At 38.0% G+C, this 26,029-nt stretch overlaps 2 protein-coding genes across 2 annotated transcripts in view; one reads left to right on the forward strand and one right to left on the reverse strand.

The window, feature by feature from the left end:
* The window catches only part of fancc (FA complementation group C), a gene marked incomplete at its 3' end in the record, with an annotated part of 42,079 nt that extends 24,441 nt beyond the window's left edge, over positions 1 to 17,638 (forward strand). The window contains exons 13-17 of the mRNA XM_079251633.1: positions 687 to 792; positions 3,754 to 3,928; positions 4,616 to 4,828; positions 6,756 to 6,937; positions 17,584 to 17,638. Coding sequence (XP_079107759.1) covers positions 687 to 792; positions 3,754 to 3,928; positions 4,616 to 4,828; positions 6,756 to 6,937; positions 17,584 to 17,638 — 731 coding nt within the window. The remainder of the gene's footprint in view (positions 1 to 686; positions 793 to 3,753; positions 3,929 to 4,615; positions 4,829 to 6,755; positions 6,938 to 17,583) is intronic.
* The window catches only part of aopep (aminopeptidase O (putative)), a gene marked incomplete at its 5' end in the record, with an annotated part of 71,846 nt that continues 54,139 nt past the window's right edge, over positions 8,323 to 26,029 (reverse strand). The window contains 4 exons of the mRNA XM_079250871.1: positions 8,323 to 8,811; positions 18,193 to 18,341; positions 18,494 to 18,580; positions 22,229 to 22,345. Coding sequence (XP_079106997.1) covers positions 18,201 to 18,341; positions 18,494 to 18,580; positions 22,229 to 22,345 — 345 coding nt within the window. The 3' untranslated portion in view covers positions 8,323 to 8,811; positions 18,193 to 18,200. The remainder of the gene's footprint in view (positions 8,812 to 18,192; positions 18,342 to 18,493; positions 18,581 to 22,228; positions 22,346 to 26,029) is intronic.

Consider the following 26,029-nt stretch of genomic DNA (forward strand, 5'->3'; position numbering starts at 1 on the left):
TTTAAGTTGATCCAGTTCTACTTGGAAAGTACAATACATGTGTTTGATATTTTAAGATAGATTTTGCTCCATGTCTTTCCCTTCAGCTTGTTGATTAAATGGGAAGATTGATGTGACGTACAACAGCTGTACAGAAAACGTGATTGAACTGACATCTGGCTTAGCATAGCTTAGCTGAAAACGTGTATAACCTGACTCTGTCCAAAGGAAAATGGCATTTCAAAAGCTTGTTTGTCTGCATGTTGCATGTCAATTATTAATGTTTATAAAAAACAAAGCTGAAACAAGCTTTTGCTGACATCCACAGGTAGTCTGTTTCTTTGCCTTTTGCTACATCAAAAGTCAAACAGCATGAATATAAAGATGCCAACTTAATAACTTTGTCTGAAAAAGTTAACTGACAAATTGATCATTAATATATATATATATATATATATATATATATATATATATATATATATATATATATATTATTGTAGTATTGCATAAAAATACTTCTTGTTTCATATTTTTACTGCACAAATGTGTCATTCCTGGTATCTAATGTTTGGTGAAGAAGGAAATAATAAGTAAATATAGAGTAGTCAGTAAACATTCCTCTTTTTCTTAAAACATTAACTAATAGTTAAAAGGCATTTACTTGCCACCAAGTCATCATGTTGCTCCTTGTGGATATGTTCTTGCAGAAATGGCTGAGGAGGCTTGGAGCAATCACCTGAAGTTGCTCACTGGCTCATTACGGAGATTGACAGAGGAGGAAGAGGAGGAAGACGCAGGCAACAGAAGCACCAGGTTAGAGAAAGAGAATGAGAATTTTTAATGTGTGTCTGCTTTCTGCACTCTCTCCGATGCCTGTGTGTTTTTTCTCATTTCCATTATTAGCTGGAGAGAGAAGTAAGTCAGCAATTTTCCTCTTGCATTCTGATAAATTAGGACCAGTTGAATTGTTTTAGTTGACAACAAACAAATTATGTTTATTCAAAAGCACAAAATGTAATTTATAAGAAGATTAAACCCACTGCCATCACCAAACCAGAAAACTGAAGACATTTACGTGAAAAAGAAGAGGGGAAAAAAGTACTTACTGAAAAAGTAAGTGTAGTAGAGAAGTCTCTGTGCCTTTCCACACCACTCATTAGAGACCATTAGCTTGCATAAGTGTGAACTGTGGAGGAAGCACACATTAGGAATAAAAAAAAAAAATTAAAAAAAAAAAGAGACACAAAAATAGTGGAGACAAAGAAGCGAAAGGTGGATAGGGGTTGTAGAGGAGAAAAAAAGCCACAGACATGAAAAAGAGAGTTGCAGGTAGAGTTACAATAGACATCTAGTAAGGGAAAATAGGGGACACAGATAAAAGCCAGAGCATAGCTGATGTGCTAAACATGTAGACTGTTGACTTGATACCCTCCAGTTGTGGTTACAGATGGGGTCTGTAATCCCCCACCACCGTTCCAGTCTGATGCTCCATGTAAAATTCCCAAAATGTAGTCCTGAGCCAGCGGTGGGAAAGTAGTATGGCGTGTTACCGCTGCTAAAGCCCTGCAGAGGGTCGCTTCTGTCTGTTTGTTGCAGCCAAGGGCAAAAGGAAAAGATGATGAGCAGAAGTCAAGTGTTGGTTTTGGGGAAATCTGACAATACAGATCTTTAAGCTTTAAGTCACTACTGTTCCAGATGTTTAGATCTATTCATTTTACTTTTGCTTTTCATTTAAATAAATTACAAATTTCATATTAATTGAAGCGTGGTTGTATGAAACACTTATTATAAACACTTATAAACGATTATTAATGCCTTATTAGTAGTGGACAGCAAGTTTCAGCACTTTGTTTTGGATAACATGAAGCTTTCCTTACAAGCTACTCAGAATGAACACATTTTTTCATAATCTAAAATAAACAAAAATAAATTCAGAAACTTGAAATATCCCTTTGATTTTAATGCAGTTAGGTTTCATGCTAAAGCTTCTCTGTTTTTTTCTGTCTTTTATTTTTATCATTAATATTATTATCATTATAATTATTTATCTGCCTATGATTTTTTTTTCTTATCTGCTAAGTTACATGGTTTACACATATAGTCACAAAATACTTTAAAAGATTTATTTCAGGGAAATTATTTAAAGGTACAACTTGCATATACATATTTTTAGTTAAATAAATTGTTTAACAAAATTGTGTTTTGCCCACATGGAGCCATATTTTACAACAATACCAATGCATAAGCTGTAAATATTCTATTTACAAACACTGAGTAAGCAATCTGTGAGTTTGATTATTTCATCTACAACAATTGCGGCAGAAATTTATGCAATACTAAAAGACTTTTCTGTGTCTCTACTCTAAATGAGTGTTCATAACGTGGAGATTTCCTGTTGTTTTCATAGTTTTGTAGTTAAAATTCAAAATCCACTGCAGTGATAGCATGCAGGATATTTTATTTCAGCTCCCAGACACTGCAGACAAAACATTAGTAAATAAATGTTAAGCACCCTTGTGTCTAATTTGATATCAGATACTATAAAACAAGTTAAACTATGGTTAGTGATAATTCTAATGACAACTGGCGTGCATTATTTTTGTATATATACACACATAGGCCAGCAAGTTGAATAACTGTTATATCACTGTGTTACAGGCGTCACCATAGCAACGGGAAAATGAACTGATTCCAATTAAGAAGTTTTTACGGGTGAATGAAAGAAACATGCTGTTGCTTGGCAACAGTTGTTGAGCATAAAAAGTACATCGAGGCCAACATGAAATAGTACCTATACTTCAGCATATTTAGCAAGTTTTGTGAAAAGAAATAAGCATTTGTTATGACATGTTTACTGTGACTTTGTGTTGTGCATTAAAACCGTGTAATGCACGTCTCCACGTTGTTTAATTTTTACATAATATCTGGATCATTTACGTAACTCTTCTCTAAATAATTGGCATCAGACAGTGATAGTCGATTAATTTAAGTTTAACGGTAACTACTCGTATATTATAAAAGGTGCTGCTGAGGTGGAAGTAAAGCTTGTCTGGTTTTTTTTAAAGAAGATTTAGCATTGCTCATGCTTATGATGTTCATAGCTGTTTAATTCATTTTTATGTGATAAAACACAAGCGATCCTCATTGTTTTGCAGCTGTGATCAAACAAAGAGAGCTTCGTACCGCTTTGATGATCCACTTTTTCTGATGGTTTGGATGTTAGAGCACTCTCATGATGTACATTACCAGTCTGTTATCAAAGGACTTTATTTAGCACATGTTGCATTATGACTTCCGTTTCAACAATAGTCAAGTCAGTTTTTCAAAAATGTGCATATCTTTGCTTCATGCTTCTTTTATAGTGAAAATGTATGAAATTTTGGAGTGATAGTAATCCCTTGTATTTCCAGCAGTGAGTTGTTTTGGGAACTAAAGGTATACCCCACATGGACAAACTGAGACTCAGACTTTTAAAGTGCCAGGCTATGAAATCAGACAACCTGTTTCACACAAGTTATGATCTGTTGAGTTGTAGATTTTGCAGTCCCACTGTATTGTTTTGTAGTGCAACTCGTATGTTTTATTTTTGTTCAGTTTTCATTAGATACCAAGTACGAGATTACTGAGTGGATGATCTTTTTCTATGCTAAGTGGATATAATCCACTTATATTTTAATGACAGTCATTCGGTGATGTAATAATGCAAGTCGATACTTCTACTAAGTGTTTTATTAGCACCTCACCTGTAATGTTGGTTCTTCTCCTGTTGTGTAGGGGGCACAACAGTGTGTTTGAGGCCTGGTTCCTGTTAGTTCAGTGTGTTCACTGGGTGCATGTGGCTGTCCAGCTGCTGGTCACATCAGGACCAGAGGACTGTGATCACCTGCTGTGGCTGCTGACCTTCTACTACCATCCCACCAACAAGTGGCACCACAGAGCTTTACAGCTGGTAAGCTTGTCCTTATACAATAAAATAGAATAGTTTTGCTTTTGTAGCTGTTATCACTGTGTTAATCCATCAGTTTTGGTACCAAGTCATCCTTATTGGGATGCATTGCCGTTAAACTGGCTGCAGACACCCATGTTTCCAAGAGTTACAGACTTCCAGAGTTGGTTTCATTGATTTTGTTAGTTTAATTACTGCATTGTTCGAGCTCAATATGAAACAAAGATAGTCTATACAGCACCATGTAATGCAAGTTAAAGTTGAAGTTCTTCTATTTGCGCTAGGTGTTGTTGCTGAAAGCCACAGTACCAAATGCAGAAAAAGAATAATACATTAAAGAATAAATAATGGATGACCCCCATCTGAGAAGCAGAGAGTGAGACAGGAATGTTAGAGAGAGAGACAGAGGAGAGACAGGGGTTGGGTGAAAAGGGGGATGTAGTATTGATTTCCGTGTGAGTGTCTGGCCAGCTGGCCTGAGTTTTCTCTCTCTCTCTCTCGTTTGTTCGCTTTCTTTCTTAACCTTCTGAGACTTCTTGTGTCGCAGTCATTTCCCTTGTTACAATTACACTAAATCTAACTTCAGACTGTCTCCCTCTGTCTTTTGGAAAGTGTACCTCTGAACTTCATTTGAAAATATCTATGAAAGATCAGAAATGTGGTGCAGTGAGTTATATGATATGCCTCTAGGAGGAAGCCAAAGAAGCACTGGGCCATCTGCACAGCTGGTCTTCTGTCTTACCTCATCCTCTTCCTGTTGATTGCCTGCAATCCCTCATCAGTCTGTTGTCACCACAACCTCAGCGGCTGTCACTGGCTCCATCGTTTACCCTCAACCTGTTGGTCAATTTTGTTGTTTTCTGTCAACTACCTCTGCGTGACTCGACAGAGATTTTACAGACGGTGAGGAAACTGTTTAATTGTCATTCATTTTCTGATTCTTATTCCACACTTGCAGTGTTTTTATGGTCATGCATTTTATGCCTCAGAAGCTGGGATGACAATCAGTGATTGCTAATTTTTTAGTCACAACACAGCAAACAATATGAGGAAAAAAAAGCCTTTTAAACCTTTAATATGGCAATAAAATTATAAACAAATATTAATTTGAATGAGTAAGATTAAAAACATGATCTCTTGGAAGAGTTTCACCAACAACTCTAGGCCCTTGTAAGTAACAAGATTTCTGTTAGTCACTGCTGAAACATTTCCTTTGCACTTTTACAGTATTTCAGGATTTCAGTTTCTCAACCCTGTTGTTTTAGAAAACCGATTTATATTTCATTTTGCTTCAGAATAATATTAAAGGGATTCGACTTCCCAGAATTCCCAATCTGTCCTGACTGGTCAGCTTAATATGTGAAAATACACATCATTGGTTGCAAATGTATTATACTGCATGAACTAAGTGCAGTGAAACATTTTATTTTTTATTTTTTTTCTCCCAGGAAACTACAAATCCTAAGTGATTATTTACAACAGGGGTGGGCAACTCTTGTCTTGGAGGGTTGCAGTCCTGCAAGTGTCAGAAGTTTCCCTGCTGCAACACACATGACTCAAGTCAACGGGCCATTACCAGACTTGTACAATTTGGTGTCAATTTCTTCACAAGTCTGCTAATTAAATCTGATGTGTGTCAGGTGTGTTGCAGCAGGGAAACTCCTAACACTTGCAGGAGTGCAGCTCTTGAGAACCAGAGATGCCCAACTGTGATTGAGAAAATACCTGAAGGGAGATTGTAGTATGATCACACATTGTTATTCACTTTCTCTCATTTTACAGTTTGATTTTAAAAAGATCTTAACAGCTGAGGTTAAAAATGAACTGCACTAACTTTGTGTTTTCTCACCTGAACTAAAACTTGAAACTTTTACCTTTTAGCAAGGAGCCTAATGGTACATAGACATGATGAGAAGAAGAGACCCAGCTCAAAAGGATTTCTTAAGGCCGATGCGAGTCAATGAAAGAAAGAAAATCATTGTTTCTGTCTATTCACACCAAGTGTGATGCAAAATTGCAACTAAATTCTGAAATTTCTTAAACAAACTTTCACATCAAGCCACGACAATTGTGTTCTGACGCTGCAAAGGACAAAAAGAGGCATCGGGTTCATCCTATTTTAGAAAAGAGAGGAGCTGAAACAGGAGCTAAAGCTGGACCACAGCTGCTTCAGAACGGACTTTAGGATGTCTGTAGGACAGTTCCAGGATCTGCTTTAGCAGTTTTCTCCTTGACGCTCGGCCGTGATGATACAAAGTTTAAATGAAATAGTTGTGAAAGTGACACCTGCATAGCCTGCACCCAGTGATCTATAAGTGAACAGGCCTTTTCTGATTGGTTGATTATATAAATGTTGGCTGTGAATATTAAGAATAATCTTTATCGGTTCTAAAAAAAAAATAATACTCGCAAAATCGCTGGTAAAATTTCATTACGATGATGTGAAAGTCCACATCGATTTGATATTGACTTGATATAAATATTACCATGTGTATTATTAGGACAAAATATTGGGAGTAGGTGTGGAAAGGCCTTTAATCTTCAAATCTTCACAATTATTTATTTCCAGAAACAAACTTTTTATAGAAGTTGTGGTGAACATCAAAGAATCCACTAAGGTCAAAACCACTTCTGTGTTCACCAACATGTTCTCAAAATGCAGAGAATTGAGTGATGCACAGCAATACACACAAACGCTTGTTGAGTCAAAGGTACTTTGATTTAGAGGTGACAAATCTAATTTGTTTCGCATGTCATTTTGCTTTGCTTCTCTGTTGTTGCATCTTGGCTTTGTCACAGGCAATAACTTGTTGTCTCTGTGTCAATGCAGGTGGTGGATCAGTCTGGTCTGTTTCATGAGGCAGCATGTGTTCTCAGCTCAATTCAGTTCAGACTAAATGAAGCAAGCTGCTTATCAGGCGACCGAGTTCATCTCAGGATCAAGGAACTTCACAACACAATAACATGCATGCAAGCAAAACCAACAACACATACTCACAGTCCCCACAGCAGGTGAGAACACTCACACACACACACACACACACACACACACACACACACACACACAATAATACACAGCCACGCAGCAATGTGTTCATCCTCAATATTGGGCTTTTCAAAGCAATTTTACAGAATAATAGGCAGTCATGCTGTTGTGTGGATGTCTTGCTGTATGTTGACAGGAGTGTGTCAAAACATTGCAGCAAGGGCAGGTTATGGTACACATGCAAGATACAATTATACACTCACGCATAACACAACTGCAGGGCCTACAAGGACACTTGAACAGTGACAGATCACTTTGTTAAGAAGCAGCAGTTCATGCGTGTCAGTCACTGAATTTCATCACAGTATTAGTCTTTATGCTGCACTGGCTGAATGCAGCATGAAAGAAAACGAATATTGAAAGCAAGAAAACCTTAATTAGAGCATGAAGAACCCAGTAACAACAGAGTATGTTTAAATAAAAACCAATTATCACAACTTTTTGTGTAGAACTGTTTTTATTGCTTTATTGGTCATAAAGGTGAAGAATAGCTCTGTATGAGCTGTTTTAAGCATTTAGTGTCCTGCTTATGCTTCTAAACATGCTTTGGCTGTTGGATGGTTACTGTTAATAAGACAGGAATAAAAATGTATGTGAGTGTAATAAATTTTGTTTCTGGTTCTGATGAAAAATAAATCTTTGACATCATTTACTGCCTTTATTTCTAACACAAACCACAACAATTGACTTTTATGCTGCTGTTCCTATAAATGTATATACAGCTTTCTTCCTACCTGTAATACACATTGTAATGGAATACACATAATAAGCAAACCCGTTATTTACCATTTTATGCTCTTTTTATGGTTTATTTATTGTGGTTTCATTGCTTTTACTGTAAAGCACTTTGTGATTTCTATCTGTGCAAAAGGTTATGCAAATAAATGTTACTTACCTACTTTCAGTGTGTGAAGCATTACGTTGTCAAATTTCACTCCTCTGACCTAAATTTTAATTATAATGTGTTTGTACAGATAGCTGTACTCCGTGTTTCACAGAAAACAGAGCTGTGTTGGTGCATGGCTAAAATGTCTTCTGCATACTGCACTTATTCTAACAAGAACTGATGAAAGGAAAAAAGAAAAAAAAAACACAAGTATCTCTCATCCTTGCTCCCACCATCTGTAGATTTCATGCCAAATTTAGGCATGAAATTATACATTTTATGTGAAAGATTCCTTTAAAAATGTATTTTCAATCCTTTAATACTCTATTCCTTTTACAGTAATATTAAATAAAAGACATTTATTTCTTGGAAACATTTTTATTTGAATAAAAATATCCCAACAGCATTTATTTGCACAACAGTCATAAAGTCATTACTTGTACAGCAATCCCTGAGAATGGACTGTTATATATATTTTTCAGACTCACTGCAAGCCAAAGTAAAGTCATTTGTAGGTTAAGAGATGCACCTGAAAGTATTTCCAGTCTAAACTCAGGAGAACCAGGTCATGATTTTAGACTAAACAGACATGAGCTTACACACCTACACAAAAAGCATGGACTTACACAGAGCAGCTCAGGTTTTTAAACATGTCATTCAAACAAATCATCTCCCCGTAAATGCATCTTTTTCTCACATTATAATGAAGTGTTATAAACCATAAGTGGAAAAAATCGTGGACTAAAGTCATTTTCCTGCATACTGATGAATTCATCAACTCTCTCGTTGTGAGCAGCTTGTATGGTTGGTGGTCTGACTGCTCGAAACTCTTCCAGTTGGCTGAAGGGAATGAATTCAGCCTTCTGGTGTTTCTTCAAATGTCCCAGAGAAAGAGGATGTGCATACTGGACCCTCAGTGCCAAGTTCCTATCGTCCCTGTCCATAATCTGTTACCTAGAAGAAAATGGAAAAATATTCACCGGTTTGAACATTATGAAACATTTGTTTATAATAGTAGTAATGTAGCTTATGTGAAGACAAATAATGAATACTTTGTGCTTTAGTCCAAACAATTCCAGATCTAAGATGTGATCAGCATTTATTCACTCATTTTCAATACTGCTTAGTCCAATTCAGTGTTGCAGGTAAGCTGGAACCTATCCCAGCAAATAAAAGGTGAGAAGCAAAGTACAAACTCAGTCTTTAGGAGAACTTAGACCAGTTAACCTAACATGCATGTCTTTGGATGGTAGGAGGAAGCCGGAGAATGTACACATAACTCCTCACAGTTCAAAACCTCTTCCCAGCTGAGTCTCAACCCAGCAACCTTCCTGATGTAAGGCACTGTGCTAACCACTGCACACCCTAAATGAAGATAAATATAAACATTTTGGTCTAAAAGACTTCTAAGTTCAGTTGTACAGATCAGTATTAAGTTGACAATTGCAGTGTCTGCTCAGCATGCGCATGATTGATCACAACTTGCAGCTGTTTGTTCATCAAGTAGGCCTGAGGAGCATTACTGAAAAACCTAACACTCATAACATTACTGCTTTAAAGGAAAAAAAAAGTCAAATATAATAGTTTTGTGAGAAGCAAGTGTGTGAACAAATAAGACCATGTCATATATATATATATATATATATATATATATATATATATATATATATATATATATATGTAAAGATTTAACAATGAGGAGCTGTGCTTTACACTGTTTTAATGCACCTGGTTAAAGAGGCCCAACAGATTCATAATCTGTGCTATGATGAAAAAAAAATTCCAACATTAACACTTAAATGGAAACCACAGCGCCATCTGTATTAACGTTATACTACCACCAAGAAAAAATGGCCAATATCCTTTGTAATTCATTTATTAAATCGAGTAGCAGTATTTGTCAGGTATTACATCTCTGTTGCTTCATGCTTCTGGTCCAGTGGTGAGTAGACTGGACTCCTGTTCCTGCTGAACTGAGCCAGTGGTTTTATAAGACTGATTATCAGCTCAGTAGGCACAAGAATCCCAGCCCAAAGGTCTTTTTTTCATTAAGTTCTGGTTATAAACATTTATAGACCACCTCCCTTTTTTTCATGTCTGCAGTGAAGTTAAAAAAACAAAAAACAAAAAAAAAAAAACTTTGGCAGCATGTCAAACAATGTTCCCTCCACTTTCCAAAACCTAGAAGAAACCAGAGATGGGTAGGTTCATTAAAACGGAGAAAACTCGATTTCTGCAGCTGGTGAAAAATGCGCTCGACACATTTGGAAGCTCTCCGCAGCATCAGCTGATAGAAGCTGTCCAAGATTACTGCTGCCACACTGGCATAAAAGGGCTGCAAGACCGTTTTAGGATCTGATCATAAAAATGCTAAATTATTATAGGATAAATCCATCTCAGCCACATCCCACCACCATCTGTGACAAACATGCATATATACTTCATCACTTAAAGCTGCAGAAGTTCCCAACGTATTCTTTGAAATGGATTCCAATGTAGCAGCTCTTTGAAAAATACTTGGCTTTAAAGAGACAATCAGTCTAGTTAAACATGCATGAAGAGAAGATGTGGGTGTTGTGGGGCGAATAACTTTATTTTCGGGAGCTTTATACAATGTTGCTTTATCCTTTGATGTGCAGAGAACCATTTCCCTCCCATTAGAGTGTAATAAATCACCTTTTAGATACAGGCTCTGATGGCAATTCCTCTCTCTCGCAGGCCTTTGATGGTCATTACTCTTTTAACAGGCCCTAAATATAGGTCTAAAAATGGCAGGCTCCACATGGCTCTCATTTTTAATTCACACATCTGTCCTCGTTTAGTCGCCATTTTGTCGCTGTGAATACAGAGAGCTGTAAAAAAAAAAAAAAAAAAAACCTCCTTGCAGCACATATCCTAAGAAAAAAGTTTTGAAATTCATTTTCAGCCATCTGTCGCTGTTTTGATTAGGGAGCTGAACAGTATAGATTTGCATTACAATTAGTTGATTCTGGCACCCCAAGCCCGCGTTACTGTGGGTCAGTATTTTGCACTCAAAGGTTTCGGTCACACACACTTTGCACACAGTCCAGCTGTAGATAACCATAGCTTGTGTGTTCAAGAGTTGAGATTTTCTTCAATTTAGCTTGGTTAGGAGATGCAAATGAAAAATGTTGTATAACACTTCTAAAACAAATCTTTCTCTTTGAACAAGCAGAGTTACTGATCATTGTGTTGGCAGAGAGGAGCAAGGAGAATCCAACCTTGCATGATAAACCATGTTGCAGAGGATGTTCCTGCTTTACTTGTGCTGCTGCTTTTGTGTTAAAGCTTATCTAAACCAATTCAAAAGTCTTCTCTGCAGTGTCGGAAACTATGCATGTAGCGTAACCCAACTGAGAAAGCCTTTGGCTGCTTTACGGGATTACAGCACTGCTTTTCTCCTGTCTGATACAAAAACAAAAGAGACTATTGCATATTAAATCCACTGGAAAAAAAACAACAACATCTAATTGGTCCAGCAAAATTAAAGTGACACCCAACCCATGAAAGGACCTTGAAATTGTTATCAAGATGCCTCAGTTTTGTTTTTCTTGCAGCGTAGAAATGTGTGAGAACTTGCCTGTTTTATGGGTTTCTGTATCTTGACTGCCCCAGGCACAGATGAGATCAGAAATCAATACATATCAGCCAGGGATGCCTGAGCAACACTTTTCACTGCCAAAGTCATTTTAAGTACCTCAGGCACTCTAAGTACTGAAAGGAAGATTCTTGAGAAGAGATTTTGTGATGGTCGTTGTCAATTTTTTTCCTGTTACACAGCTGTATCCTGACTTGACTGTGAACTTAGAGGAACAGTCTGACATTTTTGCAAATATAGTTTTTCTTTCAGTGAGATGATAAGCAGGTTAACTTGGTTAATCGTAAAGTCTGAAAGCTCAGAGGAAAAGTTAATCAGACTCTAAATCTTGCTGTTTAAGCTGCGCAGAATTCCAGTTGTCACTGCAAAGTTTTTAAAAATCCAACAGCGACTGAAGAAACTCCGTTTAGACTTCTTTTTTTCGTATTGAAACTTTGTGAATTAAGAAGCTTTTGAGGTTCTTATTGGCAGATTATACAAACTTTGCTCACAGCCAGTCTATCCCTCATGTTTCCAGTCTCTATGCCAATATGGGCCAACTGGCTGCTGTCATTCATTCAAAAGTTACAAGCAAACGATTCAATTAATGTTTACTCAACAAGCAACCAGATCCATTTAACCTATATTCAACTAAATAAACTACAAAGACAAAACATTTAATGTTTAAACTGATAAACATTTTTTTTTTTTATTTTACTTTATTTTTTGCAAATATTCACTCATTTCATGGCTGCAAGACATTTAAAAAAAAAAAGCTGGGACAGGGGCAACAAAAGACTGGGAATGTTGAGGTATGCTCAAAAGTCACCTGTTACACATGTGAACAAATTAAATTAAAATAACAGAGTCATGACTGGAAATAAAAGGGGCATCCCTGTAAAGCTTGGTAATTCACAAGCAACAATGGTGTGAGGGTCACCACTTTGTGGAAAAACAGTGTGAGCAAATAGTCCAACAGCTTAAGAATGTTTATCAATTTATAATTTCAAGAAATTTATTAATTTTAGCCCATAAAATAATGAACTAATAAGGAAAAAATTCAGAGGCCAAAAATCACATGGGCTCAGAAACCTGTGGTAACAGCTTGTCGCTATATCTATATCTACAGGTGCAAGTTAAAACTTTACCATGTGAACAAAGCCATATATCAACACCACCCAGAAACATTGTTGGCTTCTCTGGGCCCAAGCTTATCAGAGAAATATCATTCTGAAATGAAAACGTGTGCTGTGGTCTGAATCCACATTTCAAACTTTGCAAATACGGGACATCTTATCATCAGGACCAAACAGGAAAAGGACAATGCTAAAAGGTACATACATGTTTTGGAGCAACATACAACGCCATCCAAGCCACATCTATTCCAGGGACGTTCCTGCTTACTTCAGCAAGACAATATTAAGCCATGTTCTACATGTAGTACAACATAGTGGCTTTGGAGTATAAGAGTGCAGGTACTACACGGGCCGGCCTGCAGTCCAGACCTGTCTCCCATTGAAAATCTGAGACACATTATGAAGTGCAAAATATGCCATCGGAAAGGTGTAAATCAAGCAAGAATGGGAAAGAATTCTACCTACAAAGCTTCAACAAGTAGTGTCCTCAGTTCCCAAAAAATTAAGTGTTGTTAAAAGGAAAGGTGATTAACACAGTGGTAAACACACCCCTGTCTCAGCTTTGGAGCGTCTTGCAGGCATCAAATTCAAAATTAGTCTATTTTTGTAAAAGAAATGCATTAGTTTGAACAATAAATATCTGGTCTTAGTAGTTTTGTCTGGTGAATATAGGTTAAAAAACATTTACAAATCATAGTATTTTGTTTATATGGAAGTTTACCACAACGTTCCTGTTTATTTGTAAATGGGGTTGTATGCCCATTTCCATGTCCTGGCTGAACAGTGAACACTGTTCTCATACCTCTGCTTGACGTTTGATTTTCCTTACAATTTAATGAGAGTACAAATAAAGAAAAAAAACAAACTCTCCAAAAGCTCAAAAAAAAAATACAGAAAAGATAGATGTTTAAATAAACTTGTCAAACATATTGGATTTACATTTACCTCTCCTGCTGTAAAGCAGCAGCTGATTTGAAAAAGAAATATGTAGATCCTAAATTATCCTTAAAAAAACTTCCACCCCACAATTCCTCACACCGCAAGTTCACCAAAGACTCAGATGCACATGCTTCCTAAACTATGATATGCTTGCAGGAAAGTCACTCGTCTAGCAAAGACTTTGCTGAGAGATTAGATCTTTCTCAGATAAAAGTCAGATTTTACAAATAAATACACAAATACACCACTAAAAATGATCTATTTAATCAACTCTGTTCAACCTAATTTACCACTGGTGAATATTACTTGTATTTCTGTATAATCACACTGTCTGTCTGCTTTCATACCAATGAGCATAGAAAGGAGGTTAGGCCTTGTGTACTTTAAATACATGTTCTCCCCAGAAAAACTTGTCCCTCGCCTTTTATACAGCAACAGTCTGCAAAGAGCATCATGTGTACCATTATCTTTCATAGACGCAACTAAGAGGAGGCGCCAACAAAGGGTGGGAGAAAGGAGGACATGAAAGCAGACAGCAGACCGAGTGGGAGAGCGTCGTGTGGTGCTCATTAGTAACAGTGCACAGTGTTTTGAATTTGCAAGAAGACAGGTGTGTTTAATTTATCGCGGTGAGAGGGTTTTGCAGACATGCTCTAGAAGAGAGGAGACCAAGCGGAGAAACGCTGAGATCAAATGAGTGAAAGAAGGGAAATGTTATGGGAGATGCACGACTAAGAAAGAAGCAAGCAGAGGATGAGAAAGTGGAAGGAGGTCTGTGATAAAGATAACTAAAGTGGGAAAATAAGGCTCTACCAACCACACGCACAAACTTGACGGCACATTTCTTTTCATTGTCTGCTTGTCTGGGTCATGCTCTCCTCAGGTGCAGAACTTAGCCACTGTGAACAAAGAGGAAATCAATCACTGTTCACCAATCAGCTAAGCTCTGTGTCTGGCTGGAGAGAGGATACAAAAACCCGTGGATGTGACTGATGTGTACACACTGATGAGCTCCATCATCATTCTCTTTTCCCCCCAACTCCTCCCTTCCAAGTCTCCCGCTCCTTAAACATAATTACATCCACCCGAAGATAATCACGTCTTCTTCAGTTTTTAAGTTTCTACGACGTGTGCGCTTATGTGTGTAGAGAAGAGGCTCTGGTTGCTATGGCAGCCGGCTGGGTCAGGGCTGTGTGGTAATCCCTGGCAATGTGATTTTTATCATAAGTCACAAATCAGCACGCCAGGAACCCTCACAGCCCAGACATGAAAGAACAAGATCTCCTTTGTCTTTTTTTTTTTTCTTTTAACTACCAACATCGAGTCCAGCACCAGTCCTCCAGTCCAAACCCAATACATCCTGAAACTACAAACTTTTCCCAGTCTTCCCTCTTTTTCCCCTCTTATGTCTTCCATCAGAGCTCAGCTGTGAAAGACCAGATCTTTGCTGCCTCGCTCTCACACACTATTTCCTTGGTTACCCCACTCCTCGTCTCCCATTCGCCACGCTCGGCTAACCCGGCGATATGCCCCTCATTAAGTGGATCAAGAGGGATTCCAGAGGCATGTACCGGGGGAGGAAAAGAACGAGAGGGTGAGCAGGGAAGGGGGAAAAAAGAAATGGAGAGACCACCCTACTTTTCCAAAGGGTTGTGCTTTTTAGGTTTAGAAGCACAGAGCAGGGAGTACGCCTTGACAGACATGTTGTTTTCAGTTAAAACCCTCTCAGCTCGCCTCAGACTAATCCCACTGTACAGTGTGTGTGTGTGTGTGTGAAAGAGGGTGTAAAAGGGTACAGGAAGACTGCTCTACTTAAAGAAGGACAATAGGGGAACAGAAACTCAGCAGTGAAACATAAATCCACCTCCCTCTAGTGCGAAATGAAAAGGCAGTGAGGAGGTCTGTTCATCCATCATTTTAATTGGAGAGAGAGATCTCTGATCTCAACCGATCAACTGATGTTTACACAAGCTTGTTTAGGGTCAATCCAATGGGAAGCAATAGTAAAAGTTGAGGTATTAATCTCTGGAACCTTCTTCTTTTCTTACATGTCATTCTCCTGTACTCCTTCTTAGGGAGGAAAAGTGACAGATGATGAGAAGAGATCTGCGGAAACAGACAGATAGGCGCTGCATACGTATGGGTGAGCTGTATGTATGTTTGTGCTGTGTGTATGCGTGTGTCAGACAGATTTTTCAGGACTGAGCCAGATGCCAAGCACTTGTCGAGAAAGCCTTTCGCACCCTGTGCAAATGCATAAACCTGTGTGAGCGGGTGTCTGGAGATAAAAGCCTGTCTTGTGACAGCTTCGTAGAGGTCTAAAAAAGGATTTAGTGCTGTAAGTCACTCAGGTTGATGTGGACAGGTTTGTAGCAGCGCCCTAAAATGCAGCATGCATTGACCAAGGTTACAAACACCTACTCTGTCACATTGAACTGGATTGGCGTGTTCTCAGCTAGAGATCAGGAAAAGCTGCCGCATTAGCATATTTCTAAAAAACAAACAAATGGCTGTTTATTAATTTATAGTCACTTTGTTCTGACACTATATTATATCATTAACAATTAATTTAAAGTCAGAATATGTCTATTTTATGTCTATTTCTGCATTGTGTCTGGTTAGAAGCAGGTAAAATGCTGTTCGAGAGGATGATGTAAAGAATCCCCATAAACTAGTCAAAGCAGAGTTATGGAATACCTGATGACATTACAGGTTTAGTTACGGTTCAAGAGATTTATGTTCATTTTCTTACAACTTAAATCAAATACCTTATACTGAGTAATACACTGTTACCCTAGTGCGAACATTTGCAGTAAATTAACTGGCAACTACTTTGTATTCTGTATTATTCGGTCAAAATCACTGAGCATAATCCTGCTGTGCCTTCCTGTTTCATATAGTGGGCTGGTTTGAAGTTTTTTTTTTCTTTTTTCATTGTTTGAAATAAACATTTCAGAGCCAGATGTCAAATTGAGTCATATTTTTTTTTATCATTTGTTCGTTCAGTTAATTAGTTTTCATCATTAGTTTCCCTGTCTATTTCTGTATTACTGTGCTGTTTGTTCAAACCATAAGGCTCTAATATGTAAACATTTTAAACAGAATGTCTCATTTAAAAAAGTCTAATTAAAATAGCAGTAAAAAAAAAAAAAGTTTAATCTTATTGGTCATTTTGACAAAGCTAAATATCATCTCTACTACAGCAGATTTTTCATATGTTTTGACAATTCATAGACTTAGGAAAACCACAAGTCAAATAAGTTTTCAGTTGTCAATATAAAGGTAACGCTAACATTGATGCTTTCAATATATAGCCAAATGTATTTTCAGGTGTTTAATAAAAAGGTTTAAAAAGAAAGAGGAACTGGTTTCCCAACAATTCAGTGTTGAATGCCCGATGTCAGTTTGCTGAATTAGATTCTGTTTGAGGACACTTGTTGCATGCCTGTCTCTACTGTCAGCCACATTATCAAATTTTACACATAATTAATTAAACACATACTTAAAGAAATATATTGAAGTATTTTGAATATAGGTGCAAAAAAAAGCAAAGAAAAAGAGGTGAAGGACATTTCTGTTAAAATGGAAAAAAAAACAGATGCAGCAGTATCTTATCCATGGTACTCTGTTGTATTCAATAACTTTAAATAGATAGATAGATGCTGTATTTAAATTGTCAGGTCAAAATCCATTTAACTGCCTGCTGCCATTACTCAAAGGTTAATGTCACTAAAACAAGACAGTTGTGAAAAGATCAGAAACTTCAAAGTGACTTGTCTTCTCTGCAGTCTTTCCTGCTTTTTCTTTCCCTTCCTTTTCTCTTCCTCTTCCCTTCATATAGTGGCAGACCAATAAACCCCTCACAGTTTTGAGTGGTCCAGAAACTCACTAGCTGACATTTGTGGTTATACATATACAACACATAGAAGGAATTCCAGGGTGGACATTGTAAAAATCACTCCACATCATGTGGAGATCATCCTGAGCCCCTCAGAAAATGCTCACTGACCCGTTTACGCTCCTTTTCTGTCTTCTCTTTCTCGTTTGTTTGAGGTACAAATTCCCAAATTCCTTCTCTGACAAACACATCCTGACGGCGCTGCTGTGAAACCACAGAAAAGGCCCCATTCGGACTCTCCAAACACACATGTAGACACATGCACACTCAAAGGGCTCAGCAAGGAATGTGCAGCATAGGTAGCCAAGTGACTTGAGTGTGGACGGCCCGCTGGGGCAGATGGGATCAGGATCTATTCAGCACAGAGCTTTCTTTTCCAGGCGCCATGGCAGACCACAGCATCGTTTATTAGATAAAGTCTTGATACAGAGAAATATAAACAAGCCCGAACGTCTAACAATAATTACCCCAAAATGTTTCTTAAGCCTTGTGAGCTTCAGTATACTCGATACATTTTAAGTGAGTCACTTGCCTGTCACCAGACATTTTATAGCAAACACAGAAAAGATAACTAAATACATATTTATCTCCACGGAGCTAAGAAAAAAATTGATTCAAAGTTGCAAACGGGAGCAAGAAATGAACTGGCAAAAGAAAAATAAAATCTGACATTCAGTGTGACTGCATACATGCTGGGACCAGAAAAATGAAGAGAAAACAAAGCTTGACACACAATAAGCTGAACCATGAAAATGAGGCTTCACCTCCAGCGTTACAAGATCATTTCCTCCACCACTCTGCGTGCTGATTGGTCCATTTCTTCCTGGACTAATGAGTAACAGCGACGTGCCAGAGCCTGCTGCTCAGGATCCTCCTGAACCATTAGCTCTCCATATAGATACACACCCATAGCCTGTAACACACATACAAAACAGTGTTTTTTCTGTCAGAATTGTAAATGGCAGAAAAAATCCATGGTACTCTGTTGTATTCAATAACTTTAAATAGATGGAATATTCTGTATTCAGACACTTGTCTGAATACAGACAAGTGTTTGTATTTTACCTGATCATGGACCAGAAAGTGCTCAACATCTCCGTAAGCCTGAGTATATGCATTCTTGACCACCAGCTCACACCAGCGATGTTGAACCTGGAAACGAAACAACACAAACATTAATGTTGGAGAACTTAGAACAGTTTTTTTGCAACAAACATTACGGTATTAAGTATTTGTACTGTAACATAGGTGAAACCTTTTTTTTTTTAACACAGGTTTAACTCATCCTACAATTCATCTTCAAAAGATCAGTTTATTTCTCTTGACTGTGTGTGTGTTCACAGTGTGTGTATAGGTGCATTTTACTGTAAGTGTGTGTGAAAGCTAATGCCTGGCCTTTCTCCCAGAGGATCAATAGGAGCTCTGTTGCCGCGGTTACAGGAGAGATCAGAGACTGGCTCTGTCCGTGCCACAACTGTTCACCCATCATCCTTCATCATCTGCTCTGAGTGTACATGTGAGCGTGGGTGTCTGTGTATGTGTGTGCGTGCATGTGTGGATGTACTCTCGTGGAAAAAGAAGACAGGATGATAAAAGAGGCAAAGGAGTGATAAAACATTTCAGATGAAAAATCTTTTAAAGCACTGTCACTTCTTTAATGCCTGACGGTTTCCCTTGGCTGTTTTTTTTTTCTGTGGGTGTTTCAGTCTTTAACTGTCTCCATACACTCCGGATAATAAACTAGTCCTTCAGAGAGTTCGGTGACCGAGTGTGGGATTTTTAGTGATTGAAATAATTTCTACAGCTCAAGGTTTGGGCAAAGTGAATGCACATATTTTCATTTCTAGGTGTATTTTTTTTAAAGGAGCCAAAGTGAATCATCTGAAAGCCTCTTTTAAAAGAATAAATTCTATGAATATAAGTTAATTTGTGACCCCGTTTTGGAGACAAAGCAATGCTCCGTACTTAAATCCTTCCATTACTTCAGCAACTCAGGAAACAACTATTTAAATTTAAGCAGTCTCAAAAGGGGTTTCATGTTCCTTATGTGGCTGGCTTTATTCAGTAACAATCCCAAGGCAGACAAACGTTTAAAGAGCAGCTAAAGTGTAGTAGCAATCCACCTCCTCATCATATGGGAATGAGGAGGTAATGAGTGTGTGTTGTATTCATGGAAGTATACACACAACTTTGTACAGTATGTGGACCCTCTAGTGCCAGCCTTGCCCTTCTGGCCTGCATGGCCCCAGCAGCTGTTCCCTGCACTGGGTTACATTCCTGGGGAGAGCCCTGGGGCAGAGCAGCTGCACAGTGCCCCACTCACACACACACACTTTTTTTTTCTTTTTTACTATGTTTCCTCTCGCAGGGCCTCACTCTCTACAGCGCATGCAATTACACAGTGACATTCTTTCATTTATTACTGCAGCACTGGCCCGCCTTCACTCCCCTCGACCTCCAATTTTAACACACACAAACCCCACAACTGTAGCTCAACTACTTGTTGTGTGTGCGTGTGTGTGTGTGTGTGTGCACTTACCATGACAAACCAGCTTCCACATCTCACATAGAGCGTTATGTTTGGACCAGGATTTTGGAAGATTTTATAGCTTGTTGGACTTTGTCAAAAAGTAAAATGAGGAGAAATTACCGGTGCTATAATGCATATTTTAAACCTTTAGGCAGGGGCAGGTTGTATCTGGCCTCTCAAGTCTACATACAGGAGAGTGGCATCTGCTCATCTAACTCATCAAATAGTATTAAGTCTTCTATGTCTTTCTCTCTTTTTTTTTTTTTTTTTTTAAATCTTTTGTTTTCCATGATGTTCTATAAAATCACCTTCCTCATACTGAGCAGGTCCCATTCAGATGTCTGACCAGCTTCAAGCAGTTGAGGCATGGACGTGTAACCTCTGGTGGATGGTTTGAGGACACTGGCAGTGATTCCTTTGGGTGGGTTCTGTGTGATAGGTTTCTCCGCAGATCAGGCTTGTTCAGACACATCTGCACGTATGCTCAATCAGGACTGGAATCTAGGGAGTTTGGAGGCATAGTTTAATACTTTGGATAATTTGCTGTGTTTCTTTAGGTTTTTCTTGGCCAGTTTTTGTTGTTTGGTGCTCTGGCGGAGGAGCCACTGCAACAGAGGCATTTGTATTAATGTGTAAGTAGATGATATCAAGGTTTCCCAGCAGTTATTCACTTCACCCGTCAGTTGTTTAAATGATTTTCCTCATTTTTGTTTTCTTAACTTGTTTGCCCACAGGTACTTACTAAGTCTTGAAGGTTCAGTACTGCTCTCCTTATGAACCTTTCTGAGGATTTTATTTAAGAGACACATTTCTTGCTCCCTTCAGGAGCTGTTTTGTTTTCAATCTAATATGAGCCCCAGATGCCCTTGAAAATGTCTGCTTTAAATACCACGATAAACTTCTAATTACTTTTTAGTTCTTTCAAAGAGAATACGATGATAATTCTTAACCGAAAGTTTATTGTAGGATGCTTAGCTTTATAATACACTGCTCTATAAGAGCTTCCTCTATGAATCACTGTATTACTAACAGCCTTTCAGTAGCCATGCAAGGCAGTCATATCACTCTAAAGAGCTTCCGATCTCTGTGACGTAAACACTCAGGGGTAGCAGAGGCTGAGCTGCATTCTGATCTGTATTTATCCAAGTTTTTTTTTTTAAACAGATCTATTATCAATCACCTGCAAGGAAGGTGGTACCACACAAAGGAGAAGTGAGGGGGGATGAAAGGGATGAAAACAAACTCCAGACAGAAGGGAAAATAAATGACCACATTTATAAGGAGGGAAGAAGGTGATTAACCTCCCCAGAATGAGATTACTAACATTAGGACTGGACCATTGCCTTTAGACAGGTATATGCAGGTGAGTGGGTGTTTGTGTAAGTGTGTGTTTTTCCATGCATGATGATATGAATAATGACTTCAGAAAACACTGGATTTTTTTTTTCTTTTCTAGCAACTGCAGGTGAGAATCTACTTTCATTTTCCGGGAAGGCTGACTAAAGAGGCCTGAATCTAAAGTTGGAGTCAAGGCCAAACACAAAGCAGCCTCACTTTGTGACCACAAGGTCAATTACTAAAGAAATTCTGCTAATTACATAACTTTAACTGCATTAATTATACATTACTTGTGTTACTTTATTAAATAGCCAGACTGTGAGATTTAAATGAAAATGTTTAAGTGTAGCTTTAGTTGTCTGGATGCCATATAACAACTACTTGACTGACTTTGCACAACAGAACATCTGAGCTCCATTATTTACATTACTTCCCCCAACAAAACAGCTCATATAATTGATAGGAACTTGTAAAAATCTAAATATGTATCAAATTTTTCTTTTCAAGCAAGCCATGTGTTAACGATGGAGGTTAGCTTAGATGGTTTACAGGCTCTGACACAGCTGTGTTTTCACACTTGTGCTTCTGTACTCGACGAAGCATCATACACTGCAGAAGTCTGAAACGGCGCACATACACATATGCAGAGCAAAAACACACATGCACAAACACTGTTAATAGTACCAATAAAGAACTTTGTTCAGTACTAAAACATGAAGTGAATACTTGAGGGATTTAGTCAGAAAAGAACAGAGCTGCTGTTAAGGCACAATTTACTGCACATCGCTAAGTGCTGCGCCTTGGGATTGAAACGGAAAAGAAACCTTCTACTTTTTAATGACAAGAGAAGATTGTATAGCTTGTTTACACATGCACACTTGTCTGAGCATGTGTGCATTTATTACTATGTGTGTGTGTGTGTGAGGTCTTACCTCAGCGTCTTGTTCCTGAAGACTGTAGGTTCTCTGCAGAGCATGCATTGATGCCACGCTCACCTCCGATTCTTCTAGCAGAAGCTCCAAAAGCATCACGAGCTGATCTGATGTCAACTAAGGACACAAAATCATTTATGATATTAATGCAAGCGCCTTCATAAATACACTGAGACTCGTTATTAAACATCACGAGCAAAATCATAAATATAATAATTACATCCTCCATTCACAAGCAGCTTCAAATAGCAACGTTATCAGGAGTAGCAGACTCATTTAAATACTGGATATTGCTCACCCACTCAAAAGCACATTTACATTATTTTCCTACAAGTTTCATTTTCATTTCGATGCTGTGACTGCTATAATGGAAAAAAAAAATCATATCAGTAGAAATTAGACAATTAATCTAGCCATTGAAACAGCCGCACCGGTTGTGCAATAAGGCACAGCTCAAATGGTTATTAAATAAATATGGTAAATGAAGTGATTGTTGTACCACAGGGAAATGTTTAAAAATCAGCAAAAAGAAGATGAAGGAAATATTAGGAATTAAATGAAGGCAAGAGATGAAGGAAACAAACAAATAAAGCTGTATTTATTTACTTTTTAAACCAAAGAGAATATCCCTGTTCATGAACACACAACTATAAAAGATGATTTTTAGATCACTTCTTTTTTGTATTTTATCTTTGCATTTTTATTCCCTCTCTTTTTATTTATTCACTTTCGTTTACTTTTAAACATTTTACTTGTTTGTTTGTTTTTAATCCTCTCTGCACCTTGCTGTAAAGCTGTAATGTTTTTCTGTAAGGCACTTTGAATAGTCTTCTACATGAAATGTGCAATAAAAATAAACCCTCCTTGCATGAAGATGGCAAGTAAAAACCTACACTGCAACAATGTCAGAGACTCAAAACTAAGAAGAACAAAAGAGGACATTTTTTTAGGAACTGAGTGATGCCTTGATTTTCTTCCTAACATGGATTACGTGTTTTTTCTTTGTTAAGCAGACCTGATGGAGTCAGCCTATTTTGTCCTGATGACTAACATCTTTAGAGACAAGCATTCTGGGAATCCACGTGGGCAGGAATATGAGAGAGTGGCTTCCTCCTCTGGGGACAGCTGTGCCCAGCCTTGCCTCTCTCTCTGTTGGATACACCCAGCAACACTTTTTTTTTTCTGCTCCCAGCCTGGGATGCAATTAATGGCTGGAGGCCCCGTGGAGATTAATGTGAAAATGAGTATGAATTGTGAGTTTGTGTGTGACAGAGTGAAGCAGAATGCAAAGGAAAAAGTGAAGACAGACAAACACATCCTTCCTTTTATTCAGGTAAACAAAACAAGTTCAGAAAGTAATGAATAGCTTTATTTTTACGATACGGAGGCGATGAGTGAATTCATTTGGTAAAAAAAATCTTTTAAGTACTGCTGGGAAATACTAGACCAAAAACCCGGAAGGATTTCCGCTTTTAGCTGCAGGGGCTGATTTGGACAATAGTCAAATCAAACACTACTACCCCTGCTGCTACACACACAAATACAGATGATCATCTAGCTCTGTGGAACATTTGATATCCCGACTTTCCTTCACCGTCTATTGACTCTCCTCTCTGAATCCCTCCTCCCTCCATTTTGTGAACACTGAGTGCTTTCTGGAGTGGCGTCTCCATCTCCAAAGAGACTCTTTGGGGCCCACCCATGATCCTTCTCACTCTCCCGCCCTTAGAAAAGTGAGGAGTCTACAGTAATAAACACCGCTTTCACATACACACACACACACACACACACACACACACACACACACTCACACACCATCCCTCTGCGGTGCCTGTGAGGTCCTGTTTTGGCTGTATGTATTTATGTTGCTATGGTGGTAATCAATATGTCTCCACCAGTGTCTCCAAAAACAAATTCCTGGTCAATGATGGTACATTTGAAACCAATTCACATTGTTATTATTATCCTGACATGCAGGCATGCACACACTGTACACATGCCGACAAACGGGGACATGATTGTCTCCCTCATCAAATATAATGTCTCCATGGTGGTGCATTCACTGACAGCCAGCACAAACTGTGTCCTGTACTTCAATTAAAAACCATGCAACCAAGGACATGTACTAAGCTCTGGATTAAAGTGAAATACTTGATACAACTCAACTCTTGGCTTTGCTGACACTCCGAAGAAAATACTGGACTTTCCACCTCTTTGCATAAATGATAAATGAATTCTCAGGATTTCATCTATCCATTTTCCGTACCCACTCATTCCAGTGTAGGGATGCAGGCGGGCTGGAGCCTTTCCCAGCAGCAATTAAACAAGAGGCAGGCTGCAGGGTTACCAGTCCATCTCAAAGACACAATCAACCACTCAGAACCACTCCCTCCTAGGGAACATTCAGAATCACCAATGGAGCTAATGGGCATGTTTTTAGACTGTGAGAAGGAGTCAGTGTACCTGGAATGCATATAAAGAACATGCTTTTTGGAGATTGACGTGGAAGCACATATAGTTTACTCTGAGCTGTGGGTATTGTCTCAGGACCCTCCCCCATAAAAAAAAAAAAAAACTCTCACAAGAGGCTTGGTCCTCACATCTCCAAGCTACAGTCAGAACCGCTCCATGACCAGACTGAAAGTTTTCACTGTCTTAATGTCTGATATCAATGTCTGTTAATGAAGCATGTGGACAAAAATATTCAAAAAGTTAAAACTGCTGTAACATGTCGCTGACTGATTAGATAACAACTACAGCTATTAGTTATAATACTTATAATGGTACTTTACCTATGGGCCTGTTTATTTTTGGCCAGGTTATTTTCTTTTTCTTCTGTTTTGAATAGAAATACAAATAAACACATCTTCCAAACATTACTAGAGCTTAAGTCTATGATATTAATGTATGTGTCTATTATATTGGTCAGCGATCACAATATATATATATATATATATATATATATATATATATATATATATATATATATATACATATATATATACATATATATATATACATATACATATACATATATACATATATATATACATATATATATATACATATACATATATACATATATACATATATACATATATATATATATGTGTGTGTGCGTGCGTGTGTGTGTGTATGTGTGTGTACAGACAGAAAGATCAGGCCAGTTCAGCATTTGTATATTGAATTGAATTGAGTTTTGCAAAGTCCTCTGGGAAATATGTTGCTGAAATGTCCCTCTACAGCTGACCTCGGAACCTCTACGGAACAATGGAAAATGCACACACTTAGACACTAACTTGTGTACATGTATGCGCAAATACAGATTGTTTGCTTAAGTGACTGACAGCTCAATGAGACTTTGCCTTTTCTATAGTAAACACACAATATGATTCCCATGTCAAACTATAAATAACGTGTGTGTGTGTGTGTGTGTGCGTGTTTGCATTTTTCAGTCTAAGGAAAAGAACAGAGTTTGAAAGTGATGGAGAAAACATTTCTGTGGGGTAAGCAGTTGTATTTTGTGAGTATAGGCAATTCTTAGTACAGAATTGGACATATAAAAGACTCAAAACCCATGCTGCATGATTTGTTCACTCAACACACACACACACACACACACACACACACACACACACACAAAAAAACAGCTTAAAAAAAAGAATAAAAACTGAATATTTTTCTCCGTAGATCAGGCTGCAGTCAAAACTGATTGAGTTGCTTTTGACTTCACTGCTCCAGCTTCTTTTCATTGTGTTAAAGATTAAAAATAATTTTCCAATTTCTATTGAAAAATTCTCT

The sequence above is a fragment of the Telmatherina bonti genome (assembly GCF_933228915.1).
Source record: "Telmatherina bonti genome assembly, chromosome: 13".
In the NCBI taxonomy this organism is placed as follows: Eukaryota; Metazoa; Chordata; class Actinopteri; order Atheriniformes; family Telmatherinidae; genus Telmatherina; species Telmatherina bonti.